The sequence below is a fragment of the Penicillium concentricum genome (assembly GCF_028827145.1).
Source record: "Penicillium concentricum strain IBT 3081 chromosome Unknown utg000002l_segment0_segment0, whole genome shotgun sequence".
Lineage (NCBI taxonomy): Eukaryota > Fungi > Ascomycota > Eurotiomycetes > Eurotiales > Aspergillaceae > Penicillium > Penicillium concentricum.
In genome coordinates, this window is record NW_026622755.1 from 230854 (window position 1) to 255348 (window position 24495).

At 48.9% G+C, this 24495-nt stretch overlaps 13 protein-coding genes across 13 annotated transcripts; 7 read left to right on the forward strand and 6 right to left on the reverse strand.

Annotated features, from left to right (window-relative positions):
* Positions 1 to 937: 937 nt before the first annotated feature.
* On the forward strand, positions 938 to 4142 carry N7517_003646 (serine/threonine-protein kinase; the record flags this gene model as incomplete). The annotated part of the gene is made up of 3 exons (XM_056721376.1): positions 938 to 1825; positions 1878 to 2278; positions 2330 to 4142. The coding sequence occupies 3 exons, from the start codon at positions 938 to 940 to the stop codon at positions 4140 to 4142; spliced, it is 3102 nt and encodes a 1033-aa protein (XP_056577626.1).
* A 608-nt stretch (positions 4143 to 4750) lies between these two features.
* Positions 4751 to 6183, forward strand: N7517_003647 (putative alpha-1,6-mannosyltransferase subunit; the record flags this gene model as incomplete). The annotated part of the gene is made up of 2 exons (XM_056721377.1): positions 4751 to 5180; positions 5237 to 6183. 2 exons carry the CDS (start codon positions 4751 to 4753, stop codon positions 6181 to 6183), a joined length of 1377 nt encoding a protein of 458 aa, XP_056577627.1.
* Positions 6184 to 6755: 572 nt separating this feature from the next.
* On the forward strand, positions 6756 to 7224 carry N7517_003648 (putative NADH-ubiquinone oxidoreductase 12 kda subunit; the record flags this gene model as incomplete). The annotated part of the gene is made up of 2 exons (XM_056721378.1): positions 6756 to 6981; positions 7139 to 7224. 2 exons carry the CDS (start codon positions 6756 to 6758, stop codon positions 7222 to 7224), a joined length of 312 nt encoding a protein of 103 aa, XP_056577628.1.
* A 479-nt stretch (positions 7225 to 7703) lies between these two features.
* On the reverse strand, positions 7704 to 9390 carry N7517_003649 (pH-signaling protein PalC; the record flags this gene model as incomplete). Its single annotated transcript, XM_056721379.1, has 2 exons — positions 7704 to 7970; positions 8044 to 9390. 2 exons carry the CDS (start codon positions 9388 to 9390, stop codon positions 7704 to 7706), a joined length of 1614 nt encoding a protein of 537 aa, XP_056577629.1.
* Positions 9391 to 10248: 858 nt separating this feature from the next.
* N7517_003650 (uncharacterized protein) lies at positions 10249 to 11369 on the reverse strand (the record flags this gene model as incomplete). The annotated part of the gene is made up of 4 exons (XM_056721380.1): positions 10249 to 10284; positions 10336 to 10627; positions 10679 to 10789; positions 10843 to 11369. The coding sequence occupies 4 exons, from the start codon at positions 11367 to 11369 to the stop codon at positions 10249 to 10251; spliced, it is 966 nt and encodes a 321-aa protein (XP_056577630.1).
* A 1432-nt stretch (positions 11370 to 12801) lies between these two features.
* On the forward strand, positions 12802 to 13203 carry N7517_003651 (uncharacterized protein; the record flags this gene model as incomplete). Its single annotated transcript, XM_056721381.1, has 1 exon — positions 12802 to 13203. One exon carries the CDS (start codon positions 12802 to 12804, stop codon positions 13201 to 13203), a length of 402 nt encoding a protein of 133 aa, XP_056577631.1.
* A 347-nt stretch (positions 13204 to 13550) lies between these two features.
* On the reverse strand, positions 13551 to 14788 carry N7517_003652 (glycoside hydrolase family 16 protein; the record flags this gene model as incomplete). The annotated part of the gene is made up of 2 exons (XM_056721382.1): positions 13551 to 14357; positions 14423 to 14788. The coding sequence occupies 2 exons, from the start codon at positions 14786 to 14788 to the stop codon at positions 13551 to 13553; spliced, it is 1173 nt and encodes a 390-aa protein (XP_056577632.1).
* A 1453-nt stretch (positions 14789 to 16241) lies between these two features.
* On the forward strand, positions 16242 to 17414 carry N7517_003653 (glycoside hydrolase family 16 protein; the record flags this gene model as incomplete). Its single annotated transcript, XM_056721383.1, has 2 exons — positions 16242 to 17059; positions 17117 to 17414. The coding sequence occupies 2 exons, from the start codon at positions 16242 to 16244 to the stop codon at positions 17412 to 17414; spliced, it is 1116 nt and encodes a 371-aa protein (XP_056577633.1).
* A 933-nt stretch (positions 17415 to 18347) lies between these two features.
* On the reverse strand, positions 18348 to 19007 carry N7517_003654 (Bromodomain associated domain protein; the record flags this gene model as incomplete). Its single annotated transcript, XM_056721384.1, has 1 exon — positions 18348 to 19007. The coding sequence occupies one exon, from the start codon at positions 19005 to 19007 to the stop codon at positions 18348 to 18350; it is 660 nt and encodes a 219-aa protein (XP_056577634.1).
* A 147-nt stretch (positions 19008 to 19154) lies between these two features.
* On the reverse strand, positions 19155 to 19919 carry N7517_003655 (uncharacterized protein; the record flags this gene model as incomplete). The annotated part of the gene is made up of 1 exon (XM_056721385.1): positions 19155 to 19919. One exon carries the CDS (start codon positions 19917 to 19919, stop codon positions 19155 to 19157), a length of 765 nt encoding a protein of 254 aa, XP_056577635.1.
* A 228-nt stretch (positions 19920 to 20147) lies between these two features.
* N7517_003656 (transcription initiation factor TFIID subunit 7 family protein) lies at positions 20148 to 21560 on the forward strand (the record flags this gene model as incomplete). Its single annotated transcript, XM_056721386.1, has 1 exon — positions 20148 to 21560. The coding sequence occupies one exon, from the start codon at positions 20148 to 20150 to the stop codon at positions 21558 to 21560; it is 1413 nt and encodes a 470-aa protein (XP_056577636.1).
* A 197-nt stretch (positions 21561 to 21757) lies between these two features.
* Positions 21758 to 22366, reverse strand: N7517_003657 (uncharacterized protein; the record flags this gene model as incomplete). Its single annotated transcript, XM_056721387.1, has 1 exon — positions 21758 to 22366. One exon carries the CDS (start codon positions 22364 to 22366, stop codon positions 21758 to 21760), a length of 609 nt encoding a protein of 202 aa, XP_056577637.1.
* A 547-nt stretch (positions 22367 to 22913) lies between these two features.
* N7517_003658 (NAD-dependent epimerase/dehydratase) lies at positions 22914 to 24174 on the forward strand (the record flags this gene model as incomplete). Its single annotated transcript, XM_056721388.1, has 5 exons — positions 22914 to 23180; positions 23250 to 23430; positions 23497 to 23669; positions 23721 to 23820; positions 23873 to 24174. The coding sequence occupies 5 exons, from the start codon at positions 22914 to 22916 to the stop codon at positions 24172 to 24174; spliced, it is 1023 nt and encodes a 340-aa protein (XP_056577638.1).
* Positions 24175 to 24495: the final 321 nt, after the last annotated feature.

Below are 24495 nucleotides of genomic sequence, written 5' to 3' on the forward strand. Positions count from 1 at the left end.
CCGAATCTCGATTGTTGCGGCTCCTTGGTCTTGTTCCTCGGACGACGACCTTCCAAGGAGTGCGATTTTGCTCTGTCCCGGCGTCCCCATTTTTATCTGTCTACTGCCTGAGTTTTACCCGCCGTGGACAGATTGATAGGGAACCCTTCAAGCTGTGTAAGTTCATTTTCAATCTCGAGTCCAGGCTAAACAAGCCTCTTCAAGTTTCCAAAAAACGTTTGCTAATTTCCAATGTAATTTTACAGACATACCTCCTGGTCGCTCCGAAACCGCTGAATCATAGTCCCCTCCTTAATTCAATCGTTGTGAATACAGAAACACCGTTGGGTACCTTCTCATTAAACGAGACCTTGGACGGTCCGGTATCCCTCCACTGGTTGACATCCTGAAACCGATAATCGAGCTCTATTCTTATGGCTTGGGGACAAGATCTGGATAATCTTACTTCCGTTTTACAGGCAACGTCGTAATCTGCGTTGATCAACACTGGGATTGAGGATAGCTGAAGAGGGACACCCCACTCTGCAAGGCATACGGTTCACATATCACCCATCCATTACCTATTTCACTCCTTGTGGTCATTGAGCAAAGCGTTCGTGACCACTCTGCCTACCAGGTGACAAATACCCTGGTGAATCTGTCATTGGTCCTAAAGCATCTCATTCGCCGTGCCCAAGTTTTGCCCGGGTGTGTGATTCATTGGCCCCAGTACCTATTCCCCTCGAGGTATATATACAACCTCCTTCCGAGAACTCCTTGCTGGCGCAACTTCACTAACATATCATATCTCAAGTCTACGACATTAATGACATTTTTATGCACATTCCCTTTGCTGGCCTCGCAGCACATATACCCTACCCCATCGGATCTGTACCTGTAGTTCATTCCTCTGTTCATTCTCCTAGCACGTTCATTTACACTTGCATTTATCCTCATAATGGAAGCCACTCAGGAATCCACCCAACCATGTGCTGATCCTCGCCGAATGGGAATGCATAACTCTGGCATCCAAGATCAAGACCTGGCCGATATCATCTGCATCCTTCATCCGAATTCTCATTCTGCCCATGATGCTGTTGGTGCCACTGGACGAATATCTGCACAGCATATCCTTCAAAGGGACACACTGGAGCGCGAGTCATCTCACACAGCAGCATTAGATTTGGCATTGAGACTCTCGTCAAAAGTTCACAACCTGGAGCTCGGCTTCTGCTTCGGTCGCAATCGCTCTCGTTGTGACGTTCTTCTCAGCGTTGATGATGATGCTAAACGAGTGTCTAACAACCACTTCCGCATATACCTAACCGAGGACGGCATTCTCATGCTCCAGGATACGTCGACAAATGGTACCATCGTGGATAATTGCCGCCTGCGAAAATCTCAGAAGGATGGGAATAGTCGAATGCTCACAAATGGATCTGTCATTCAAGTCGTCACTGGGTCCGTAACCTCTGACGAGGTCCGCTTCGTGGTTCGAATTCCGTCGCGAGATGGATTTGCTTTCCAATATCACCAGAACTTGTTTCACTATTTCGAACGAGTTCACGCACATGCCCCCGCGCATAAAGAACGACAGACCCCAGGCCCGTCTGCGTTAGCGTGGTCGTCCGCCAACGCGTACGGCATGCATTGGACTGGTGGTGCGCAGTACAACGTCACTGGACAGATTGGAAAGGGTGCTTTCGCTACTGTGTACAAGATTGCAACCAAACAGCATGGTGCCATCTATGCTGCAAAGGAACTCGACAAGCGTCGGTTCATGAAAAACGGTATCCTTGATCAAAAGGTCGACAATGAAATGAAAATCATGAGAGATCTTACACATGTAAGCGATGTTTTTCGGTTTGCCTGGTAGGGATACGACTAACGAGTTACAGCCGAATATCGTTCAATACATCGACCACCATGAGCATGATCGATGGATTTACATCATCATGGAGTATGTTCCAGGCGGCGAGCTGTCGACATACCTGCAGACCCAGGGAAGAATTGCCGAAGAGATGGTCAGAAGTATCGCACGACAAGTCTTACGAGCGCTTCACTATTTGCATAAACGCCGTATCACCCATCGAGATATCAAACCGGACAACATCCTGATTGCCTCGCTGGACCCCCTCAGAATCAAATTATCTGACTTTGGGTTGTCGAAAGTGGTGGAGCAGGAAACCTTTCTCAAGACCTTTTGTGGAACGCTTCTGTACTGTGCGCCTGAGGTGTATCCGGACTATGATCAATACCGTCGTGGCGAGCTCCGAAAGAGGCGTCGCGTTGGAGACCCGTAAGTCGCTAATTTCTTCTTCGCTTGAGGAGCCTTAGCTAATACTAAAAGACCCCCCAAAACATCTCCGTACAGCCAATCTGTTGACATGTGGTCGCTAGGGGCAGTCCTTTTCCATATCCTGTCCGGCGTTCCACCGTATTCAGGCCGTGCAGAAGATCGAGGTGTCCAGATGCTTCGCACCATTATGACGAGTGACGCTGATTTCGAAGCCTTACGCCGCGCAGGTGTGTCAGAGTCTGGCATCGACTTCGTCGCCCAGCTTCTCAACCGGGACCCATTTTCTCGTCCGACAGAGAAGGAGTGTTTCCAACACCCCTGGATCGCAGAGGTCCCTGATGTGGATGAGTACGAGGATGATGACGACCTGCTATCTGACCATCACGATGGGCTTTCAATCATTGGTGAGGATCCCGAGGACGAGCTAGACGCTTCACAGTTGTCTATCGCTGATGGCCTGGGCTACGTCCACGAAGCCGACGCCGAAGATGGTAGTAGCAATGAAGCACTTTCCAAACGGCCCCGGATCGAATACATTCCCACCGATGTACGCTATCCCAGCCTACCACATATTGAGAGTTTCCAAGACGGGCAAGCGGTGGTTGACAATAATGCCAAACGTTTGTTTGGCGAAGTCTGCCCCTCAGCTCTGCGGAGCTCCCACGCACTTGGCAATATGGATGCCTACGACGCCAATAATTTTCACGTTGATTTTCTCTCTTCCGGTGAGTCAATGATGAGCAACGATCCCAACGACTCAATTATTTCACTCCCGGCGGTACCCTTTGGTGGCACTGCACCCAGTTTGATGGGCGCAGAGAAACTTGTTGGGCAACTCAATATGAATTCTTTGAATCCCACTCTGCAATTCAGGGGTGGCCCAGTTACCAGGTCCTCATTGCGGCAGACCACCCCTGGGCACACCAAGAACGCGATCCCAGCCAGTACCCTCAACAGAGATTCTGTTCCCCCGACTTCGAGTCCCAAGGAAGAACCTGTCTCGAGCCCGCAGGAGCCAACTCCCAAAGCCAAATTTACGCGTCGGATTGACCTTGCTCTTGCAATCCCCGACACAGCCAGCGAGGCATCTAGCGATAACAGTGCCCACAACAGCCGCCGCGACACTGCTCCCAGCGACCCCTCTCGCCCCTCTAAATCAGAATACGACCTCGAGTTTGCTACTACCCTTGATGCGCAGACAGGACAAGCTATCTTGGATCAGTTCCGTGCCGAGGAACCAGATTCCTCAGAACCAATTGTCCACCGACCCAACCCACCCCCTCTTCCCTCCACACTCTCTGATTCCGCGTTCGCCAAACCGCCCAAGAGATATGGAAAATTGAAGAGTCTCCCCGGTTCGATCTTCGACTTGACAATCTACCTCGAGGACCGTCTCACCTCGTGGGGTCGAGGGCCATCCGCGACCGTCAAGCATGCTGACCCCATGGATACAAGAATCCCTGCATATGCCCTCGAGGTCACATTCTGGAGTCCAGGAATCGAGGCGAGGATCGCATCAGGTGAAAGTTGGCTCGATATCCCAGGGGTGATGGCTATTCTCTCCACCAAAGCACGTCTTGGCATCTGGGTAAACGACACCTTGCTGTGTCGCGGTTCTATGACCGAGGATGGTCCCGAGGCTTTACAATTCGGGAAGCTATACACCGGCGACATCATCACTGTGTACCAAAACAAAGACCGAACCAAGTTCCTCAAGCTTCAGTGTGACTTTACCCATGGCGAGAGCGCCCAGCTTCGACCCGCACACGAAGCCGGTTTCATGGTGCGACAGGCTCTCATGGCCAAGGCCGACGGGGCTGCGAACCGAATGCCGATTCGGCGTCACAACAAGGACCGGGATTAGATTGAGGTCCGGCGTTATCAGTCTGCTTTGGACATAGACAGGAATGGTCCGATAGGAATTAATATCGTTATTTTTTGTATTCCACGATGGTTTTTTCCGCAAGCAGTAGAGTACGGAGGTAGAGATGTGGAGCCGATCTGAGGCTCCGTAAATTGATCCACGCTGCAAAATAGTTTATTTAAATTAGGCTAAACTAGTATCAACCACCTAATAACTACTTATAGTAGGAAACCTTGTAAACTAAGGATTTATAGTGAGGCAAATATAAGATTAAATCCAATTTCCTCTTCAACCTTGGGAAGGATCTAAGCATCTAAAGTTAAATCGTACCTTCTCCAGGATGGTGGTATCAGCACAGGCGGGCCGCATTCGGCCTCAAGTTCCTGAATCTCAGGTAACATCTACATCCGGTACTTATTGTCCACACGTTTAATGGTGTTTGTACGTCTTAATTACCTCTTTTCCTAACTTCCCGTTCCTTACCTTTGTCACTCTGACCTCACCACGCATCTATCCCCCCTTCGCTCGAGCTCTCCCTCCGGTCAGCATCCTCCAGCTTTCGCAACGATTGCTCTCTCGCAGTCCCCTGTTTAGCGCCAATCACCGCGATGACCTTATCGCGATCACCCTCTCCCCGCCCGGGCGGAGGGTGGTCCAGTCCGGGACTCGTTCCGGCTAGCGGCACCACATCGCCGGACGGTCCATCGCCCGGTTCATTATCCCCAGGTACACCAGGTGGTATTTCGTGGACTGCAGCCAAGGCGAAAAGCGAAGAGGTGCGCGGGTATCCATCATTCTCAACACGCAACAGCGGTTTCTTCTCTCGACAACGACACAAGATCTCGACTCGATTTTCTAGCTTTCGGAAGCTTTCCCCACGCGAATACGTCGATAAGGATGATTATGGACGTGACTGGAAGCGTGCGGGTGGTGGACGTGGTCTGCTAGGTGCATTGCGGATACCAATCCGTCGGGGTCGGTTCCGGCTGCTGTTTGCACTGTTCTTGGTGTGGATTGGGTATCTATTTTTCTGGGCGAGTAAGTGATTGCTGCTACGATTACTATTTCAATGTCACATTCTAACAGCATTCCAGCCATTATCCAAACATACCGAAGATCACCATTAGGCGGCGGGAGCAAGTTCGTCATCATACTCGGGTCGAACGTGGAGGGTGGCGTTATGGAATGGAAGGGTGCACGTGAATGGGCCATCGAACGCAACAGCATATGGAACAAGAAGAGATATGTGAAAAAATGGGGCTACGAGCTTGAGCTGGCTAATTTGCTGGCCAAGAAGCGATATTCACATGAATGGCGCGAGAGCTGGGAGAAGGGTGATGTGATCCGTGAAGCCATGCGCAAGTATCCAGACGCAGAGTGGTTTTGGTGGCTCGACTTGAACACCTGGGTGATGGAATACGACACATCGCTCCAACACCAACTATTCAATGACCTCGAGTCGCATGTCTACCGTGATATCAACGCATATAACCCTCTTAACCTCACCCACCCTCTACCAGAGTTCTGGCTGGATGACCTAGGTCGTGCCCTTGAGGGCGATGGCAAGGCAGATTCTCTGAACATGCTTCTGACACAAGACTGCGCCGGATTCAATCTCGGATCTTTCTTCGTGCGAAGGTCTCTTTGGACCGAACGTCTGCTCGATATCTGGTGGGATCCCGTCATGTACGAGCAGATGCATATGGAATGGGAGCATAAAGAACAAGATGCCCTGGCATACGTCTATCAAAGCCAACCATGGGTTCGCAGTGGTGTTGGCTTTTTGCCACAGCGCAGCGTCAATTCCTTCCCTCCTGGCGCATGCGGTGAGGGAGATAACCCAGTCGTTCACTATCAGCAGAACGCACATGACCTCGTTGTTAACATGGCTGGGTGCCAGTTCGGTCGTGATTGCTGGTCTGAAATCTACTACTACCGCGAGCTGAGCAATTGGCTTGCTCGGTCTGGTTGGGAGCGATTCAGGGACGGTTTAGGTGATGTATACGATCGAATGACGGGGAAGCCGCCTAAAGATGATTGATCCATATTGCTTATGCTGTTCATGTTTATTATGCTTTCCCACAGCAGGCACATATTGCTGTGGTAATTTCTTGCATCATCGAATGTTTCCTGTTGAAATTATTTCGTTTTGTATATTGCTTTAGTAATTTCGCATTATCTTGATCAGCTGTACGGCAGCTGGTGTGAACAACCACGATCATTGAAAATATGATGTTTTGCAAGGAACTTTCTTATCAAAAAATGCATCTGTACATCCTCTATATCGGATAAAAATCCAATCTCCACTTATCCAAACTTCACTCACTGCCCGACTTGCCTTTTTCGGATTGTACAGATACACGTGATCACACCGATCTGCACAGAAGGCGCCCTCCGTCTCCCGCACGAAACCAACCCTGACCGCTCTCATTCCACCCAATCACAAACCAGGTAATCCAACCTTCAAGATCAACGTGCCCGACGACCGCATCAAGCAGCCTCCAAAAGCCGACCTCTCCCACAAACCCTTGCTGCCATTGTCCTCCGCCCGAGCCAGCAACCACCTCACCACACCCTCACCCCACACCAAACCACACAACCCAACCACCCACAATGCCAACCGCTGAGTCCGCCGCCTTCCTGGCCAAAAAGCCCACCGTCGCTCCCACTTACGAGGGCGTCGACTTCGAGGATAACGTCGCAGTCCACAACGCCCGCGATGCTATTATCCGCGAGCAGTGGGTACGCAGCATGATGGCGCGTCTGGTTGGAGAGGAATTGGGCAAGTGCTATGCGCGCGAGGGTGTTAACCACCTTGAGAAGTGTGGTGTTTTCCGAGGTGGGTTGTTTTCCGTACTCTCTACGTTACATCTTCTGGATTTTCAAGTTCAAGATTCTTCGGATTTGCCTGTGGAATAATTGGACATGATTGGATTGGGGATATGTGGATTGCTTGTGATTTGGATGCGTTGTACTGACCTATATATCTACTGCAGAGAAGTACTTCGAGCTCATTAAGGAGCGCAAGGTTAAGGGTTACCTCGGCCAGGAGAAGAACCGTTTCGGTGGCGAGTCGGCATAGACGTTTCCTCTTTTCTTGCATGTTCGTGCGATTGCGTTTCGAGACTCGGGTTTGACGGTCGATATCAATACCGCGGGGACTGGACAATTTTGATGCCGAGATGAAATGCCCGGCTTTGGACGGAAACTCCCGTGGTTTCGATTCCGTTCTATCCAAGCTCGATCTTATAGCCACCCATATCGGGTCTGCGTCGGAGGAGAGACGAAAAGATGGCAACAGAGGGTTTGGAGATAACCCTCTTTATGCTCTTGTCCGTTTGTACTGTACATAATATCACTTTGTTTGATCACTCCTCCTTTTTTTTAACTACGATGTTGAAATGCTGTTCGGAGATGTTGTAGTAAACCAGTGTCCAACACTTGGTCCTCGGATACCAATGTATCCTTACCGGGCCCTTGTGTCTGTTTTTCGGCCGCCAACTAAATGCTAAATTCGGTATACATCATCATAACCCAAGTTCTACTTGGACGTTGAGATTCTTAATAGTAAACGCTCGAGGCGGTCGCACTTCGGTCCGGGAATGCCCCCGGAGGTCCGCGGCCATCAGGCTGTGCTGCATCGTCATCGCTATCGTCGTCACTTTCAAATTGAATATCGTCTCTCTCGTCTGGTGGAGCACGCATCCGCATAAGTTGATCCTCGTCTAAAGAAGGAGGCTGGTATGGTGCTGGTGGAGAGTGAATGTCACGACCAGAAGGTAGATTAGAGAGCAATGGTGCAGATGGTGGAATGAGCTGTGTGTTAATCTGTACAGAGTCAATCCTCCATGCATATCGAGACCCGGTGGGACCGTGGGGTAAGGAAACAATTTGGACTTACTGTGTCATTCATTTTCACCCATTTCGTCTCAAGCATCGCGAGCACTCGTCCCTCTTCGTCACGACCAGCATCGTCCCCCGCATCCAGTGGACCTTTTTCGCTGCGGCTACCGCCAGCATCCTTAGCAACTCGACGCTCTTCACGTCGTTCGGTCCACTCTCGCTTTAAACGGGACAATCCGCCCTTTGAAGAACCTCCCGAGCCAACAGCATCTTCCTGTGAAGATCCTGCTCCACGTAGACCGAGTGGAGTGCGTGCAGCTCGCAACCACGCAATACCCTCACCAACTTTGCCTGATAGCTCGGCATTTACACCAAAGAAACGACAGGCGCGTGCTCGAGCAACGCGAGCCAAAACTCTAGTGTAGCCGACCAAATCCTCATCCACGCGGCCTGCACGGCCAGAAGTAGACCCAACAGCACCTAGGCCTGCAGCCGCTTGTTCGGCGTACTCTGCGGCACGAACACAAAGTCTTGCGAACAGCAGAGCGCGCACTTTTGGGATCTCAGGTGCATGGATCATCCAATCTTTATCATTCGGATTGCGCGACTGGATACATGTCACAACATACGCATCATCCTTCAGAACAGCCAGTAATGTAGCCTCAGCCAGGGCCAGAGACGATAGAGCCGACTGCGTAGCAGACTCCAGCTCTGGAACTGTCGACACAGTGGCTGCCGTGAAAGTCGGCGAGGACGCTAGCAGATTATGCACGGAGCTAGCCTGTAGTAGATACCGCGTCGCGGTCTGCACAGCAGTAGTACGGACCTCCGCAGACGGGGTAGCCGATGCGTACAGCGCAGCGAGAATTCCTGCTCGCGCCATCCTACTCAGTACATAACCCAGAGTTGTAAGGGTAAAGGCCAATTCGAAGTGGATGCCTCGGCCAGACACTCGCCCATTGCGCGTGCGGATACCATTTCCGCCTGCATTATTGCCACCGGACCCGAGATTCAATCCGCCTGAGGATGACAGGGTATATCTCCATGCCGACTCTATCTCCGCACGGATTGTAATGTCGACTACTTCGCCGGCGCGGAGATTCGTTCCGCCTGACGTGTAGGCGTCTTGGGGAGCAGAGAAATATGTATCCGTTGGAACAGAGCGACCTTTCAGTCCATTTGAGATGGCAAATAGGTAAGGGATGTATTCATTCAAGGCGGACAGAACTGTGGGTAGGTGGGCATCCTGGCGGCCGCGGGGTAAGCGCTTGTGGGCCTTTAATGCGAGGCGGAGAGCATGGCGGGTTGTTGAGGCTGATTGGGGGAGGGATGGATGAGTAGTAGAGAAGATAAATGATTGAAATGAGAGAGGCGAGGTGGTTGGGAGGGTGAATGCGTAAACCATGGTGAACTGGGTGGGGAGTTGGAGAAGGGACTCGGGAGAGCTGCCAAGATCCTGGACAACACTTCAGCTTATACGTATAGTACTAATTTACGTATACTATTACAGGTCTGATTTAACAGCACTTGAATAGTATCAAACACAAAATGATCCTAGTTAAACCGAAACATCCAAAATCCCCACATGAAAGAAAATATATATACTCCCAGGCATTCAGCAAAACAAAAACGACCTTATCAGGCCCACCCCGGCAGTACTGGAATGAGTCCCTCAGGTTCTGGGTACTGTTTGTTCATATCAAGCACACTTACCGTGGGCACATTCATTGCCGATGGGTGAATGTCGCCAAACAAGGTCTGACAGTTGCGACCGGGACCAGGACCGGGAGCCGACGCTGAATACATCCTAAATCGTGGCCACGGACCACCCAATCGGTGCCCCGGTTTACCGGGGGGTCCTCGAAAACAACGACTGGGACATGATGCCATACATTTGACAGGAAGGAACCGGTAATCTCACTGTACATGTTAACCTCAACCCGTATACAGTCGAAGAATGCCTCCGATCCATTAGCGAAAGTTAAGCCCACGATACCTAATAATGTTGGATTAGGGGGAAGATTTCCCTGGGCATCGACATTCGTATGCACCATAGTCCTCACATCGCTTCGATTGATCTGCATCAGAGAAGCCCCAGTATCATCTAGGAAATTAAGTCTCACGGCCTTAGTTCGCCGGTCAGGCAAATCGGGAATTTTCAAGCAGATCTCCATCTTCAAATAATTAGAGACAAAAATACAACATTATGGATCTGAACTCACGTGGGCCAAAAATCTTGAAGAAATTCGCCTATTTTCGGTAGTTAACCATAGCAACATTTGGTGCTGCGGCCCTGGACCTTGAATCTATCTATGTTAGGTTCGGTCTAGCTCGAGTGTTTGAGACGTACCCCTTCTACCCAAAAGCTTTTTTGGCCGTGATGTTCAGCACTGATGAAATTATATTCATTCCATTTGAAAGGCCTCGGCTGAGAGAGTTGAACGCCTTTAGACCAGTAGGTAACAAGACCATCGTTCCACTTCAATTTGCCCGATCTGTATGCTTCGATGAGGCTTGTCACATTTGGAGCCTGCTTGTACTCGTCATCTTTGCTGTCAAGCCATTTTGACATGGAATCGAGGGTTTTCAAGCGCTGGACGACAGGCCAACTCAAGCCAGACGCCTCCCGGGCCATCATTTCACTAATGATTAAGTTAAACCCTATTAACATAAAAGTTCCCAGAAATACTCACTTGCGATCTTTCTGCTCTCGCGATAGTTCCTCCAGCTTGAATTTAAACTGATGGACCAAGATATTATCACTGATCCGCTCATGGCATCTTGCAATCTGAGATTCCAAATCTCTAAATAGCACATATCAGTATCTGCATATGCTTATATAGCGGGAAAGACGTACTCAGGATCAAGATCGGGTTCCTCGGCATTCCAACCTTTTGGCAAATCCTCCATGAAATCGATTGGATTCGTTGCGGGCCGTTTCCATCTTTTCTGCCGTGCTGGTCGTTCTGTCTGTACCCGTGGCGGCATTTTCCCTTCATAGGAATTTTTCAAATCTAATCGAAGTGCGACCGTATCCAAAGGCTCAGGTAAAATTTCACGAATAGGTTCAATTCCCTCGGCACCAGCAGCGATGGGAGCAGGGTCTCCCCCAGAGGAGTCGGTGACGATCTCCTCATTCGGTATAGGAGGCATATCTAGGCTCATTTCATCTCCCTCAGCCCGACCTTTCCCTTTGTCTTGTTTCCGAGAGGGACCACCAGGAGCGGTATCAATGCTCATTGCATTTCCCTCAGACTGGTCCTTCTTCCCGCGCGGTTTCCGGGTCGGGCCAGCAGGCCTCGTGGTGTTGTTCTTTCGTATGCCAGAGGTGGGGGCATAGTGACCCAGTGGCTTTTCAGCAGCGGCTCGCCGAGGACGACCCATTTCAAAGAAGGTGATAATAGGAAGAATAAGAGATGCTCCAGGTGCAGAAGCTAAATGTAAGGTCAGATAGTCGAGAGATGTTTGCTTGGAAATTGAGAGATATTTGTATTTAGGACTACACTACATACTGCCATATTCAAACAAAGAACTGAAGAGATGAGAAGCCCCCTAGTTCCAAAGCGAGGGCGTAGTAGTTCGACCTCTAAGAAATAGTCCGAGGACACATTTGAAGTTACATGAAAGAACATGAGCAATCCAAGTGCTCTGATCAGCTCCCTCGGCCGAACTAGCGAGTGTATCCGACTATGCTAACCATAACAAAGAGTTCTACTCGAAACTAAAACTACACTCTCAAAGAAAAAGTAGTACCGAATTTCAATATTTCTTTAAGCCACAGTATATCAAAGAACATGAGCTTCTGGATCTTTTTTTAGTTCCTCGCATTTCTTGAGATCGTCCCGTGGGTCCAGTTGGCGTGCGTTGCATGATTTTGAAAAGAAACGCTGACAGACCGGTTGTGTTATTCGGCAAATGTCATTCTCACTCGAGAGATTTTGAAATATTCGTACAAGTATTAATCAAACTCTCCTCTCTCAGGTGAAAACATAGAAATCCTCGAATGTATATTTGGGCATTGTTCCAAGCCATGGATTGAACGATGATAAAATCCCCATTGCGTAGCTCAGCAAAATCAGAGACAACGAGATTAGTAGTGTAAAATGATATATTGAGCATCTCATATTGCATTTTTGTGGCAGCTATATCGTCGAGAGACTGGGAGTGATTGCCCAATTGGAAGTTTGGTTTATCCACTACTGTTACAGCACAAAGGGCTCATAGGGAGGGTATATGGTGTCTGGTAGAAATGGTAGGTGATATCTGTTTACATTCTTTCGGATAATATATCTTGATGGCAAGCCTTCTACCACGAGAAATAGAGTTATGCCATGTCTCTAGATTTAATATTGAACCTGAACTTTTCTACTCTGAAAATGGAGTATAACTCTGATGCTGTTGATAGTTCTGTGTAAGCCTTCATTGCACTTCCGCACTGTCTTGGCTTTCTTTCACTTGAAACCATATCTCCTGTCTCACTGGTTTCGGAAATGTGGGCACAGACAAAAGCAACAACGACGAAGCTTGGTTCATTGAGGGTTTAAGACCCTGTGCACGTAGAAATTACAAAAGAAATTCCAAAACAATGAACTTCAATCACTTTGACTGTATCTTTCTAGCTAACATCTTTGAGCGCTTAGATACATGTCGGTAGGTAGACAGTGATAAGTATCCTGGTCCCTCATCTTAGGTCTTCTTATTCAATTCTATATTTAGCTTAAATAGGGATCTGTGTCCTGGTGCTCACGCTAACCGAACTGACCATAGATTCGAGGAGAATCGATACATTTGCATTACTAACATTGCATCCAGAGCGATGTCCCCGATCCCCGTGTTTGGACCGGGGCTTGAGGCGGAGTACACTAACATAGTACGGGTTGTGGAAGCGCAGATTGAAACACTGACATACAAAGCATGGCGGCGCTCCGAGGTGATTGAGAAACTGGAAAGTCTTTGTCGCGACCTGGTATTCCAGGCAACCTGCGACGAGCGCAAGCCTCGCAGCCACCTTCTCGGGTATGCCCAATTCCAACGTTTCTCAATGACACTCAGGCTTTGTTTACCGGAGGCAATCCTTGTCCTCACGAGTGACTGGACTAGTTATCAGATAAGTAATCGGACCTTTGACTGGATGGGATTGGATGAGATTGAATACACCGCAGCTTGTATTCTCAAGGAGGCTCTCCTAGCCGCACAATCAACTGACTGGTATCTTTGACGTGGGTTATTTGGAGGACTGATTCCTCTATGATATATATTGACAGAGTTGAATTCACTACTTGGTACTTCTAACACGTTTATCAACATCATATATTTTCCTCGGCTCGTAGATGCTCCCATAAATGATATATTTCGCGTACCTTGTCTCCAAGAAGTACGTAAAATCTACATAGTACGAAATCCAACGATGCTATAACGCTTTTGAAATCCCGATGGGGCTTGAAGTCAGATATTCATAGAGAGACTAGAATAGACTCTGATAACTGCAAACTATTCATGGATATAAGATCCATGTCAAAACACCTGACCAAAAGAGTCCGTAAATTAGGTGCAAACAAAGAGAACCTAAGTCCACATCTGGATAAATCCGACGATCGGTGTCAGAAGGGCAAGATAACCCAAACCAAGGCCAGAGGCGGAGTTGAAACTGGTTGCCGAGGCAATAGCACCAGTGCTCGAATTAGAAGTGGAGTTAGCTGTGGAGGTTGAGTTGGAGCTCAAGACAGTACTTTTGGGCTCGGCGGACGATGTCATGGGGAGGGTGCTAATGGGACTGGAAGAATTGGTGGTAGCACCGGCAAACGTCGAGGATGAGATCGAGGAGCACAAACCCGTAAAAGACGAAGTGGATATGGCAGTGTCAGTGGTGCGTGAAGTACCAGAACGCGTCGAACTTGAAGCCTCGTCTGAAGAGACAGCGCTATGTATCTCAATACTGTCCGAAGAGCCAGATTTGTCGGAATAGACATAGCTCTCTGCTGGGGTGTGGTTGACAATCTCAACCGACTTGACATACATCGTGAATGGTCCGTTGGAATAGTCAGTGTCTCCGCCAGCCCACTCAATCGTGCCTTTGAGTTTGCTCGGATCTGTTTTGCTCGGATCGTCTCCTGCCCAGATACCAATTCGAACGCGCATCGGTGTCTGTGGGAAGCGAGTGCCCCCTTTCGCATCAGCATAATCAACTGTCCGAATAACGGCGCCATCGATCGCCCAGGATATTTTGTCCTTAGCCCAAATCCAAGTGTATTTGTGGAACACTTCTTGCGGGGTCATCAAAGGTTGCCAGGTCCAGCGACTGTAATCCTCACTGTTGTCACCCTTGCCGTAGTAGTTTGTCTGTATTTTGTTGGTAGAACCACCCAGTGCTTCCTATAGAATTATCATTAGATATTTTTCCAGGGCACATAAGGCACATAATGCAACTTAGAACTCACCCAATCAATTTCATCATTGGAATCTGACAGCATGTAAACAGAGCTGATAATCCCAGTACCAGGAGATGCCTTTATCTCAACAGAAACCTCACCATAGAAGATGTAGTAGTCTGTAACAATTGTCGGGGCATCACCTTGCTTGCGGATCGTGAACTCTGCACCATCAGGGCCAGTGACTACTTCTCCACCACTTGTTGTCCAATCATTCAACGCCGAGTTCTGGGCCAAGTCGTAGATGATATGACCCTCGGTGTTACCTTTGTTAGACGGGCAAGTCTTCTGGAAGGCATTGCAGTCTGGGGCCTTCAGAGCGAAAACAAGAGGGATTGTAGCAGCTAAGGCTGCAAAAAGAAGGTGACACTTCATGATTGATATGGATCAGTTGCTGTCGAAAACTGACGCGTCTCGTCGAGAAGAGAGACAAGATCAGAGGTGACAACTTCACGAGCGAAAGGTGAACAAAGCAAGTAGACGAGGACAAGAAGGGAAGGAACAAAACAACAGACAGTCTCACCAAAAAGGTTAAGAACCAGCTGTTTACATCTGTGAAGGCGTTTGTTTTAGGACGACTACCCAAAACAGGAAGTGTTGATGCAATTACTGCGCTCATCCATGTCAAAACAGTCAGGTCTTCCGGTATTTGTGTTTAGAGGGACTAACTATCTAGTTAAATATAGCTATTAGAGCATCAAGAGAGCAGAAAAAAAAACATTGGACTTCTATAAAAGTGGGAATGTTTCTATCCATATACACTGTGCTGAAAGACAGGCCTAACGGGGCCTCAATATAGAGCGAGACCAACTTCTTTGGCAAGGACACCAATTGCCTGCCATTTCCTGGAGCCGATACCTAAGCAAGATAATGCTTGCGATAGACTTGGTTCCAGATGGACCAGGGAAATGAAGTGCTTGTCAAAGTAGTTGATCTCGATCTAAGTTGGTTCCCCGTTAGTACTGAGATAGCCCTATATTGCGGTAATATTGTCAGAAATGTAAAATTATGTGGTAGTGGAATCCATTACCTGTATTTTGATAGAAGACTACACAAATCAGGCCAATATAAGCTTCGTCAAAAGAGAAATCACAAACGAAAGAGGATATGCTGGCTTTTAAATACTCTCCAGAGCTGTCTCATGACTCTAATAATAATCCACTGCGTCTTTTTCGTGTTTTGCTATTTCCATTTTTAATTTCCTCATCTTCTCCTTTTGTCAACAGACATAGCCAATGATCGGATATTGTTCCGGATCTGTTCGTCAAAGCGGATGCTGGTGGACTAAATAAAGTGGCATGGCCAATCAGCATCGTGAGAAGAACCGCTTCATTACGCTGCCAGTGGAGCCCCCAACAGCCGGCTAACGCAATGAGGCCGTTTAATTTGCGCTTAGGAGTTAGCTAGTATATAGTGCCGAGTCAAGCTTCGCAAAAGCTTTCCCTCGGACTCGGAGATAACATCAGTCTCCATACCTTCAATCTCAACTGGATGAGTCTGCGACACTTTTTGGCGCTAGACTCGACTCAGTATGGACACGGTTCTAATTACAGCTCGAATTGTTGATGTCTTTAGCTTGCTATCTCGCTTATTGACCTCCCTAATCTTGCTTTATGAGCAGTCATGGGGAATTTTTCAGCCATTAAACTTACATTCACGGACTTTCTTGTCTCCTTTTGTGGATGAACTTCTAGAAGCCAACCCTTGCGCGTCCATTCCCTCCCGCTATCGTGATACTTCTGCTACAGAATTGTGGTATAACACGGTATTATTGTGCGGGTACTAGGATCGGGTTGAGTATCCCGCGATGAGGCCGAACTCGGACATTATGAAATTCTGGCTTTCCTTCTCTTTTTTGGCCCTGACTACACTTGCCGGGGTCACCAATGCCAATGCCGAATACACCGGAACGGATTGCAACCCCCTCAACAAGACATGCAGTGCGGATCCCGCGCTCGGAACCGAGCATACATGGCTGTTCAACTCAACTCTTGACACCGAGCTCTGGGACATGCGAACCGGAGCACTGGACTACACAACTGAAGGAGCGGACTTCACCATAAAAACCGAAAACGCGTCAACCCTCCTAGTATCCAACTTCTACATTTTCTTCGGCGTGATGGAAGCACACGTCAAGATGGCGAAGGGAGCCGGCATTATCAGCAGTGTTATCCTGCAATCCGACGACCTAGACGAGATCGACTGGGAGTGGGTTGGTTATAACACGAGCGGAGTGCAATCCGATTTCTTCGGCAAGGGAAACACAACGACGAGTGATCGGGGCGGATACCATGCTGTTGCGAATGCAGATACCGAGTTCCACAATTACACCTCGTACTGGGATAAAGACCGTCTTGAATGGTGGATTGATGGTGACTTGGTGCGGACAGTGAACTACTCCGAGCCGTTGACTGTTTATGGCAAAAACTACCCACAGACACCTTGTCAGGTCAAGGTTAGTAATTGGCCGGTTGGAGTCAAGGGACAGTCGCAAGGCAATCTCGATTGGGGTGGTGGTTTGGTTGACTGGTCCGATGTTCCGTTTACTATGACTGTATCAAAGATCCGTGTTCAGGACTTTTCCAGTGGAAAGGAGTACAAGTACACCGGACATACAGGCACCCGTGAGAGTATTGAGGTGGTCAGGTGAGTTTCTATTGAAGTCAGCATTTGAAGACTTTGGGAACTAACTTGAAATTGCAGTGGAAACTCAACCGCCATAACACAAATCAACAAGCAACCGGCCAAGACTCTATCCCAGAAATGGGATGATCTTGGCCAAGGTGCTCACATCGGTGTGTACTGTGGTGCAGGGGTCGCTGCTGCTCTTCTCATCGGCGCATTTTTATTTTATTGCTTGAAGCAACGCCGGAGCGGTCGTCTACAACGCGCCTTACACGATGGTGAATACAGCGCAGAGCTCACAACGTTGGAGGAGTCAAAGTTGAGATGGAGGCAAAGTGAATTGCGTAGCAAAGGCACTTACCAGCCGGTTCCTTGACCAAGACAGTGCATTTGGGTATGTTTCGTTCATGTTTATTAATTTAATGTCTCACCTTCTTGTACATACTTCCCCGGCCAAGGCGGCCAAGTCGGGTGGCTGATCCGGGGACTTTCACCTCCACTACCTCGGGTTCTATAGAGCTAGTTACGGGTGCATATTTTAAGACCTTAGAAACTTGATTGGTTCAATCTCCAAGTATAAATGTGATTTTTTTCGCTAATCAAAGGTCTAGATCGCTACGTGGGTGAATGTTGATCGTCAATACAGATACTAAGAGCTCGCTGTTCGGACTTAAGATTTTGTATTTCTTGAAGTATCTTTGAGCTGCTATTCGACATGACTATGGACGTGTAAATCACATAGGCTTCTCGTGTTTTGCGACTGCTAGGACAGGCGCAGAAATGTCATATCGGAATTCCACATTTGTGAACCTCGCAGGATAGGTTATCCGCTTAAATGTGCGGAAACAAACAAAGTGAAAAAAGGCCAAACAAGTGAGTCAAAAATGGATGTCGATCCCCGATTTAACCAAGTCCTAGCGATTTTCACCTGCTGAACAGACTGAACCTGTTTGCAACTCCACACCAGGCTTCCATACCCATCCCAATAGATACAGTGGATTGTATAGATGAGGTTCTGGTGGTTGAGTTATTGAAAGAGGGTTGTCTCCTTTGAAGAGCGAAGTGGAGGCGATGATCATGCCTCGAGTCAAGGCGGAGCAATGTCGGCGGCGACTGGGCAGACCAGGCTTTGGATATCTCAGCAGATGGTGGGACTGTTTGTGTTTCAAATGGGGATGTAGAGATGAAAGACAATTTGACCGGATGTGGGACCAGAATGGGGACATGTCGGCTCAGGTCTGGGCACATTTGTGAAGTAAAGGTTCAAGCTTGACTTATTCAAAAGCCAAGCATGGCCGTGTGCAGCCATTCACGCCTCCATCACTTGATCCATCACTTGATCCTCAGAGAGATGACTTGGTGCACTGCTCACACCCGAACTGTCACTGTCCGGCGCCTCTGAAACTCGGGCACGAATCTGCGCACCCCAGTCTTGAATACTAGGGGCACCACCCTCAATGATGACAGGGTGTTCCTCGGCATGTTTTCCCAGGACAGTTCCAGCGTAACGGGACTCCTCGCCAGTCTTACTGTGTTTCTTCTTCAATGCGGTCAAGTAATCCTCCTTTTCAACGGCGTCGGGGTCCACCATGTCACCCTCGCTGGGCACAAAGCCAGCAACGCGTCGGATTTCACGGTGGACAGGGCCAGTTATCCAACCGAGGAAAGCATCAATACCCCGCATATCTTCTTCTCCATGCCAATCTTCTTCCCATTCGCGCATTTGTGGTCGTATGGCTCCTGCGTCTAGCAGAGCTTGGTAGATATCTTCAAGGTCCGGAACTGGGTCATGTGGGTGTGCATTTGCGGCATGTTCAGCTGCAGATAAGGCGAGAATGATCAGATATCGTCCAGTTAGATCTTGGATAGATTCTAAGACTGAGGGACGTGTGGAGTGGAAGCCTTGGGCGCGGAGGATTTGGATGATCGGAGGACGGAGGAGGGCGTTATGGAGGTTTGGGCCTGACATTCTGGTAAGGTGATTTGAGATGAGAGCGATTGACGTAGCGAGGTACAGCGTGAACGAAAAGTAAAGAAGTAAAGTAGAAGGAAGAGAGAGATGGTGGAGTCAAAGCGGCAGAATTTCAAAGCGGAAAGGTGAACTGGTCGAAAAGGGCTAAGCTTCGTCCAGTATAAGCCAAACTTGTTTCGCGATGGTTTCCATGTCCTTGGCAGTTAAAATGAAGTCTTTGTCTGACTTCTTTCGTTTAGGCCGATCATTGATATCTTCAAAGGCAAGGTGCATATGCCCTTCTACCTTTTTGCGGGTTGCCACTGGCTTTCGAACGATATCAATCCTTTGCACAGGGGTTGCGCGTCGCCCTTTCATCTCCCATTGTTCAATGAGAATCCGCCCACGGTTATGGACTGTTATTGTGAGGGCCAGCTTAACCTTTCCTCCGCTTTCTGTAAGCCAGAATCTCATATCATTCGCAGCCTTTGCCCGTGGCTCCGACCATATACACTCCACCACTATGCTAGGCCATTTCGTGTCGCGGTTGGAATGCATCGGAGTCCACGAGTAATCTGGACTTTTGGATTTTCCCAAAGGTCCTCTCACTGTACGTGAAGCTGTAGAAATAAGCGGATAATTGTCATCCCCATCTCCATTCCACCTGCGGAATAGTCCGTCGAAAGCAGTAACTGCTACTTCATGTGGTCCGCTAGGCATTCTGATGAGTAGTTGATTGACAGCAGGATCATAACTTTCCCATCCTTCAAGTAGTTGTTCTTCGGAATTCAAAAAATAATTGAGGAAGGAACCTTCATCCATAGTAAAAATGATATACTCATATGGCTCTTGCTCTAAAATCCGGAGACAATCCTGAACTCCCTTGAACTCATATTTTGGCGCCGAAGGAAGATAGTCTTGATAGAACATGATGCCGGTGATAAACAGTAAATTAGCAGTAATTTTGAGTGAAATATACATTTATATACATAAAAAGAATGTGGCAAAAATGATAAAATAATATGATCATTCCTATTGTATTCCTATTGTATTCAATGTTGTTCTGTTCAACGGGGCCGGTTATGTAAATGTTCCCGCAACCTCACTTCCTCCTCACACATCTCTCTTCTTGCACTTACTACCTCACATATCGGCATCATGCCTTTGAAAATCAAGTTCTCAAGGAGGCCAGACCCTCCGGAAGAGCCAGCGCCTGCACCAGCGCCCGTGCCGACACCCGCGCCTGCGCCCGCCGAAACTCCTCAACCTCCGCGCAAGCTCACGCTCAAGATCGCACGAAAATCACAACCCGAGAGCGAAGAGAAACCAAAGAAGAAGAAATCAAAGAAGCGACCGGCGGAAAGCGCCGCGCCGGAGCTCGAGCCTGAGCCTGAACCCGAGACGACCCAAGGCCCCAAGCGGATAAAGCTGATCCCATCCAAAAAGCCTGCGTTACAATCAATCCGCATCAAAAACAAGGGAATCGTTCCCAACCGACCAGTGGGCGTAGGTTATGACTCCGAAGCCTCGGACACCGAAAATGATCCAGCCATCGAAGAACAGTTCATCCTGCGCATGCTCCCGGGCGAGGACTGTGAGCATCTGAGGAAATTAATCAACGAAAGGGCAATCAAAGGAAGTGAATTCGGATTCAAACCCCTCACACGTGAGGGCCGGCGCGCCGTCGTGAAGATTCGGGACCATCAATATGCGGCAGCGCTGGTGGATCTGCCCTGCATCATCGAGGGCATGAAGAGTTGGGACCGACGAGGCTGGTACAAGTCGGCAGATATTTGTCAAATGCTCTTGGTGCTGGGACGCGTCAACAGTGACCAAGAAGCGATGGAATACCCACTTCCCCCGGACGTTGAATGCCCCGATGAAAAGACACTTCAATACCCACACGGACTCGCACCACCCCTCCGCTGGGTTCGCAAGCGACGATTCCGCGACCGCGTCAGCACGCGCACGATTGAACAAGTTGAAAAAGCCGTGGAGGAACTGATGGCGCAGGACGAAACTTCGATTTTCCCTCCCAAGTTCGAGTTGGTGGATAGCACATCTTTGAATCGCGTCGAGGGCTTGGTGCAATCGGGAGCGTACGAAGATGAATACGATGACGAGCAGGATGCATACGGTGAAGCGGAGGAAGATATGATGGATGACTTTGAGGACGCGCTTGCTGCTGAGATGGAAGCCGCATTGGCTGCCGGCGATGACGAGGCACCCGGGGCAGGACCAGAGCAGGTAGACACTCCATCAATGCAGCCTTTCACGCCAGCTGGAGGACACACCGAACGCGGCGACACCTCTGCGGATGAGAGCAATATTTCCGACGAGGACGAGGAAGATGAGTTGGATGACGATCAAATCGAGCAACAACAACAGCTCCAGCAACAGCGCGAGGAAGTTGCCGAGCTGGAAGCTCTCATCCGAACTGAAACGGCACAATGGGAGAAGGTGCAGAACCACATTCTGCGCAACAAGATGGGACGACGTATCCAAGAACTGAAGAAGGACCTACAACTCAAGAAGGTCTCCATGGGCATGCCCGCCGGAGATGATATCTGATCTCCCCTCTTCACATGCACTGTTCAATATTGGAATTTTTCGGCGTTACCATTTATAATCATACCCAATTTGTCTGACCGAGTGCGTGTCCGGTCTCGATGTTGATACAGCACTTAGCTACCTAGCTCGAAATACTTAATGAAAGTTATGTCCAAATCCATCACCGAGACACACTGAAGCCTTTATTACCTATTTACCTATTTACTTACCACCGGATCACCAGTAGCTTGTTTAACCGCCCCCTCCACATCCAATTTCTCCTCCCTCTCCAACACCCGCCGTCTAACAGCCTCTCTCTCAACCCCCTCCCCCTCCGGCTCAACCGGACTCTTCCCAACCCTATCCCCAAGAATCCGATCATGTTCCACCCTCTTCGCACCCAAATTCGCAGCTAAATCATCCGCTTCCCCGAACCCAGGATGTCCAGGTCCCCCGGAACTCCCAACAGGACCAGCATGCGCACCAGCCTGCGCACGCTGAATCCCCATCCCTTTCCGCTGAACATTATCCGCAATATACCCCTCGGCGGGCTGCTGCTCGACGCCGTAATCTAGATCGACGTCGGGTGCATTGTGGAGTTCGCGTTCGTGTTGTTCGTGTTGTGCGCTTAGACGAGCGCGGTTTTCGTCGCTGGAGGGTTGTGATGATGCTGTTCGTTTGATTGTCCCGATTGTGTCGCCGTGGTGTCGGTCTTCAGTTGCTCGTTGCTCTTGTGGCGTGTGTGAAACGGGATTCGAGGATTGGGCGTAGGCTGCTTGTTTTGGGGGTTGGGAGGGTTGGTCTTGGGTTTGGGAGCGGGTTTGCATGGTGATAATCTAGAGTTATATTCTTTATATTTTGATTGTTATGGTGAAGAGTGATCAAGTAGAGTGTATGCAAGTAAACGGCTGAAGAAAGTGACAGCTGTGTATCCACCTATGACGTCAGGGTGGCCAATGAGAGAGTGGAAGTACAATTGCAATAGATATGTGACTTGGAATTCATGTAATGTCAACATCTTAGAGGATTAAGGGATATATCCTATAAGGACTATGCACTTTGTCCAATGTACCTACCAAATATCCACACCCTCTTTCCGCCAAGATCGTACCCAATCTGTCGGGACCAACACGGCAACCACTCTCCCAATGACCCGTCCATCCCGTCTATCCCCGTACAAATGGCCCAACCACACTGATTGTAGACTAACTCGAACTGTAATCCCACTAATCAATTGATAGGCCTCGGGGATCCCAAACCCATTTCAACATGAATTAGGGGGAATCCATTCGACTCCACACTCCCTCCCCACTCTCTTCCTCGCGATATCCCTATTTTTCACACAGAAACCTTTTAAAATCTACATATCTACCAATGGCTAAACAAACATACTATCTCCCTCGCGGCTCCCGGATCCTAGTCACCGGCGCCAACGGCTTCATCGGGAGCAATGTCGTCCACAGCCTACTTGAACTAGGATTCAAGGTGCGTGGGACTGTCCGCTCTGCGAAACCATGGCTCGACGAGATGTTCCGAGAGAAGTTCGGACAGGACGCATACGAGTCTGTTATTCTTGCTAGCTTTGAGGATGTGGATACTCTGGTTGGGGTGATGGATGGTGTAACCGGCGTGGCGCATGTGGTATGTGATTGCCAGTGGAAACAGGATTAGAAAACAAGGGTGTGTGCTAACGAGGAATTGGCATGCTAGGCATCGGATGTCAGCTTCAGCTCGAATCCGGAAGAGGTTGTGCCGTGGGTGTTGAGAGCTGTTCGTAATGTGTTGGAGGCAGCATCGAGACATTGTGATATACAGCGAGTTGTTATGACCTCTTCTTCGATCACGACGGTGTTTCCGGAGCCGAATAAGGAGGGGATTGTTGTTCGTGAGGGTGAGTGACCAATTCCTAAGGAAAAGAACAAGAGAAGGGAAAGATGTATTGGCTGACCCTATCTAGATTCCTGGAATGACGAGGCTATCAAGCAAGCCTATAATCCAGATGCTCCAGAGTATATGAAGGGTTTCTTCACCTATGCTGCCTCCAAGACTGAGGGAGAAAAGGCAGCATGGAAATGGATGGGGGAGAACAAGCCAGACTTCCAATTCAATACTGTGCTACCGGACTTTACTGTGAGTTCTATGCCCGGATGGCAGATTCAAAATGGTATTAACTCGAAATAGATCGGAAGAATCCTCCACGAAGAAATCCACGGCTCAACAATGGGCTGGGTCCGTGGGCTAACTAAGGGGAATACTTCATCATTCGGGTCATTCGTACCACGTAAGTCTACACTGCAGATACATTGGTGATCGTAGCTAATGCACAAAAACAGAATACTTCTGCGATGTCATCGACATTGCACGTCTCCACGCAGCCGCCCTGCTCGACCCGAATACAGTCTCTCGGCGACTCTTCGGGTTTGCTGCTCCTGTGAACCTCACTGATATGATCTCAGTTGTTCGCAAGCTCCGACCTGATAACACTTTGATCCCTGACACTCCTGTTGACGAGGGACGTGATCTGAGTGAAATTATCCCCGCTAAAGAAGCAGAAAGGCTCCTGCGGGAATTCTGTGGACGGGAGGGGTGGACATCCTTGGAGAATAGCATTGCTCGGGGAATTGAGGGGCATTGAACATTGTAATCTCACAAGTACATATGTATGAACATGTAATGGCTTTGTTTTTCAAGTCCTGGAGTCGAAATACTCTCATCTTACAGTTTCCAAGCCCTTTCCACAGTCATGGCTGGTGAAGTATCCTTGATAGTTGAGAAGAGTCAGGTTGTGGCTTTGAGATTTGCCAAGGGAATTGATTGGCCTCAGGATAATCTTCGTTTGTTAACATAGTATTCGGGATGATATATTCCTCAACATTCAGGTTCCCCCTGATAGTTCCACGTATATAAACAAAGGTCGTTTTGTCAAGTTCTTTTTGGCAACCTTTGAGATGTCTTT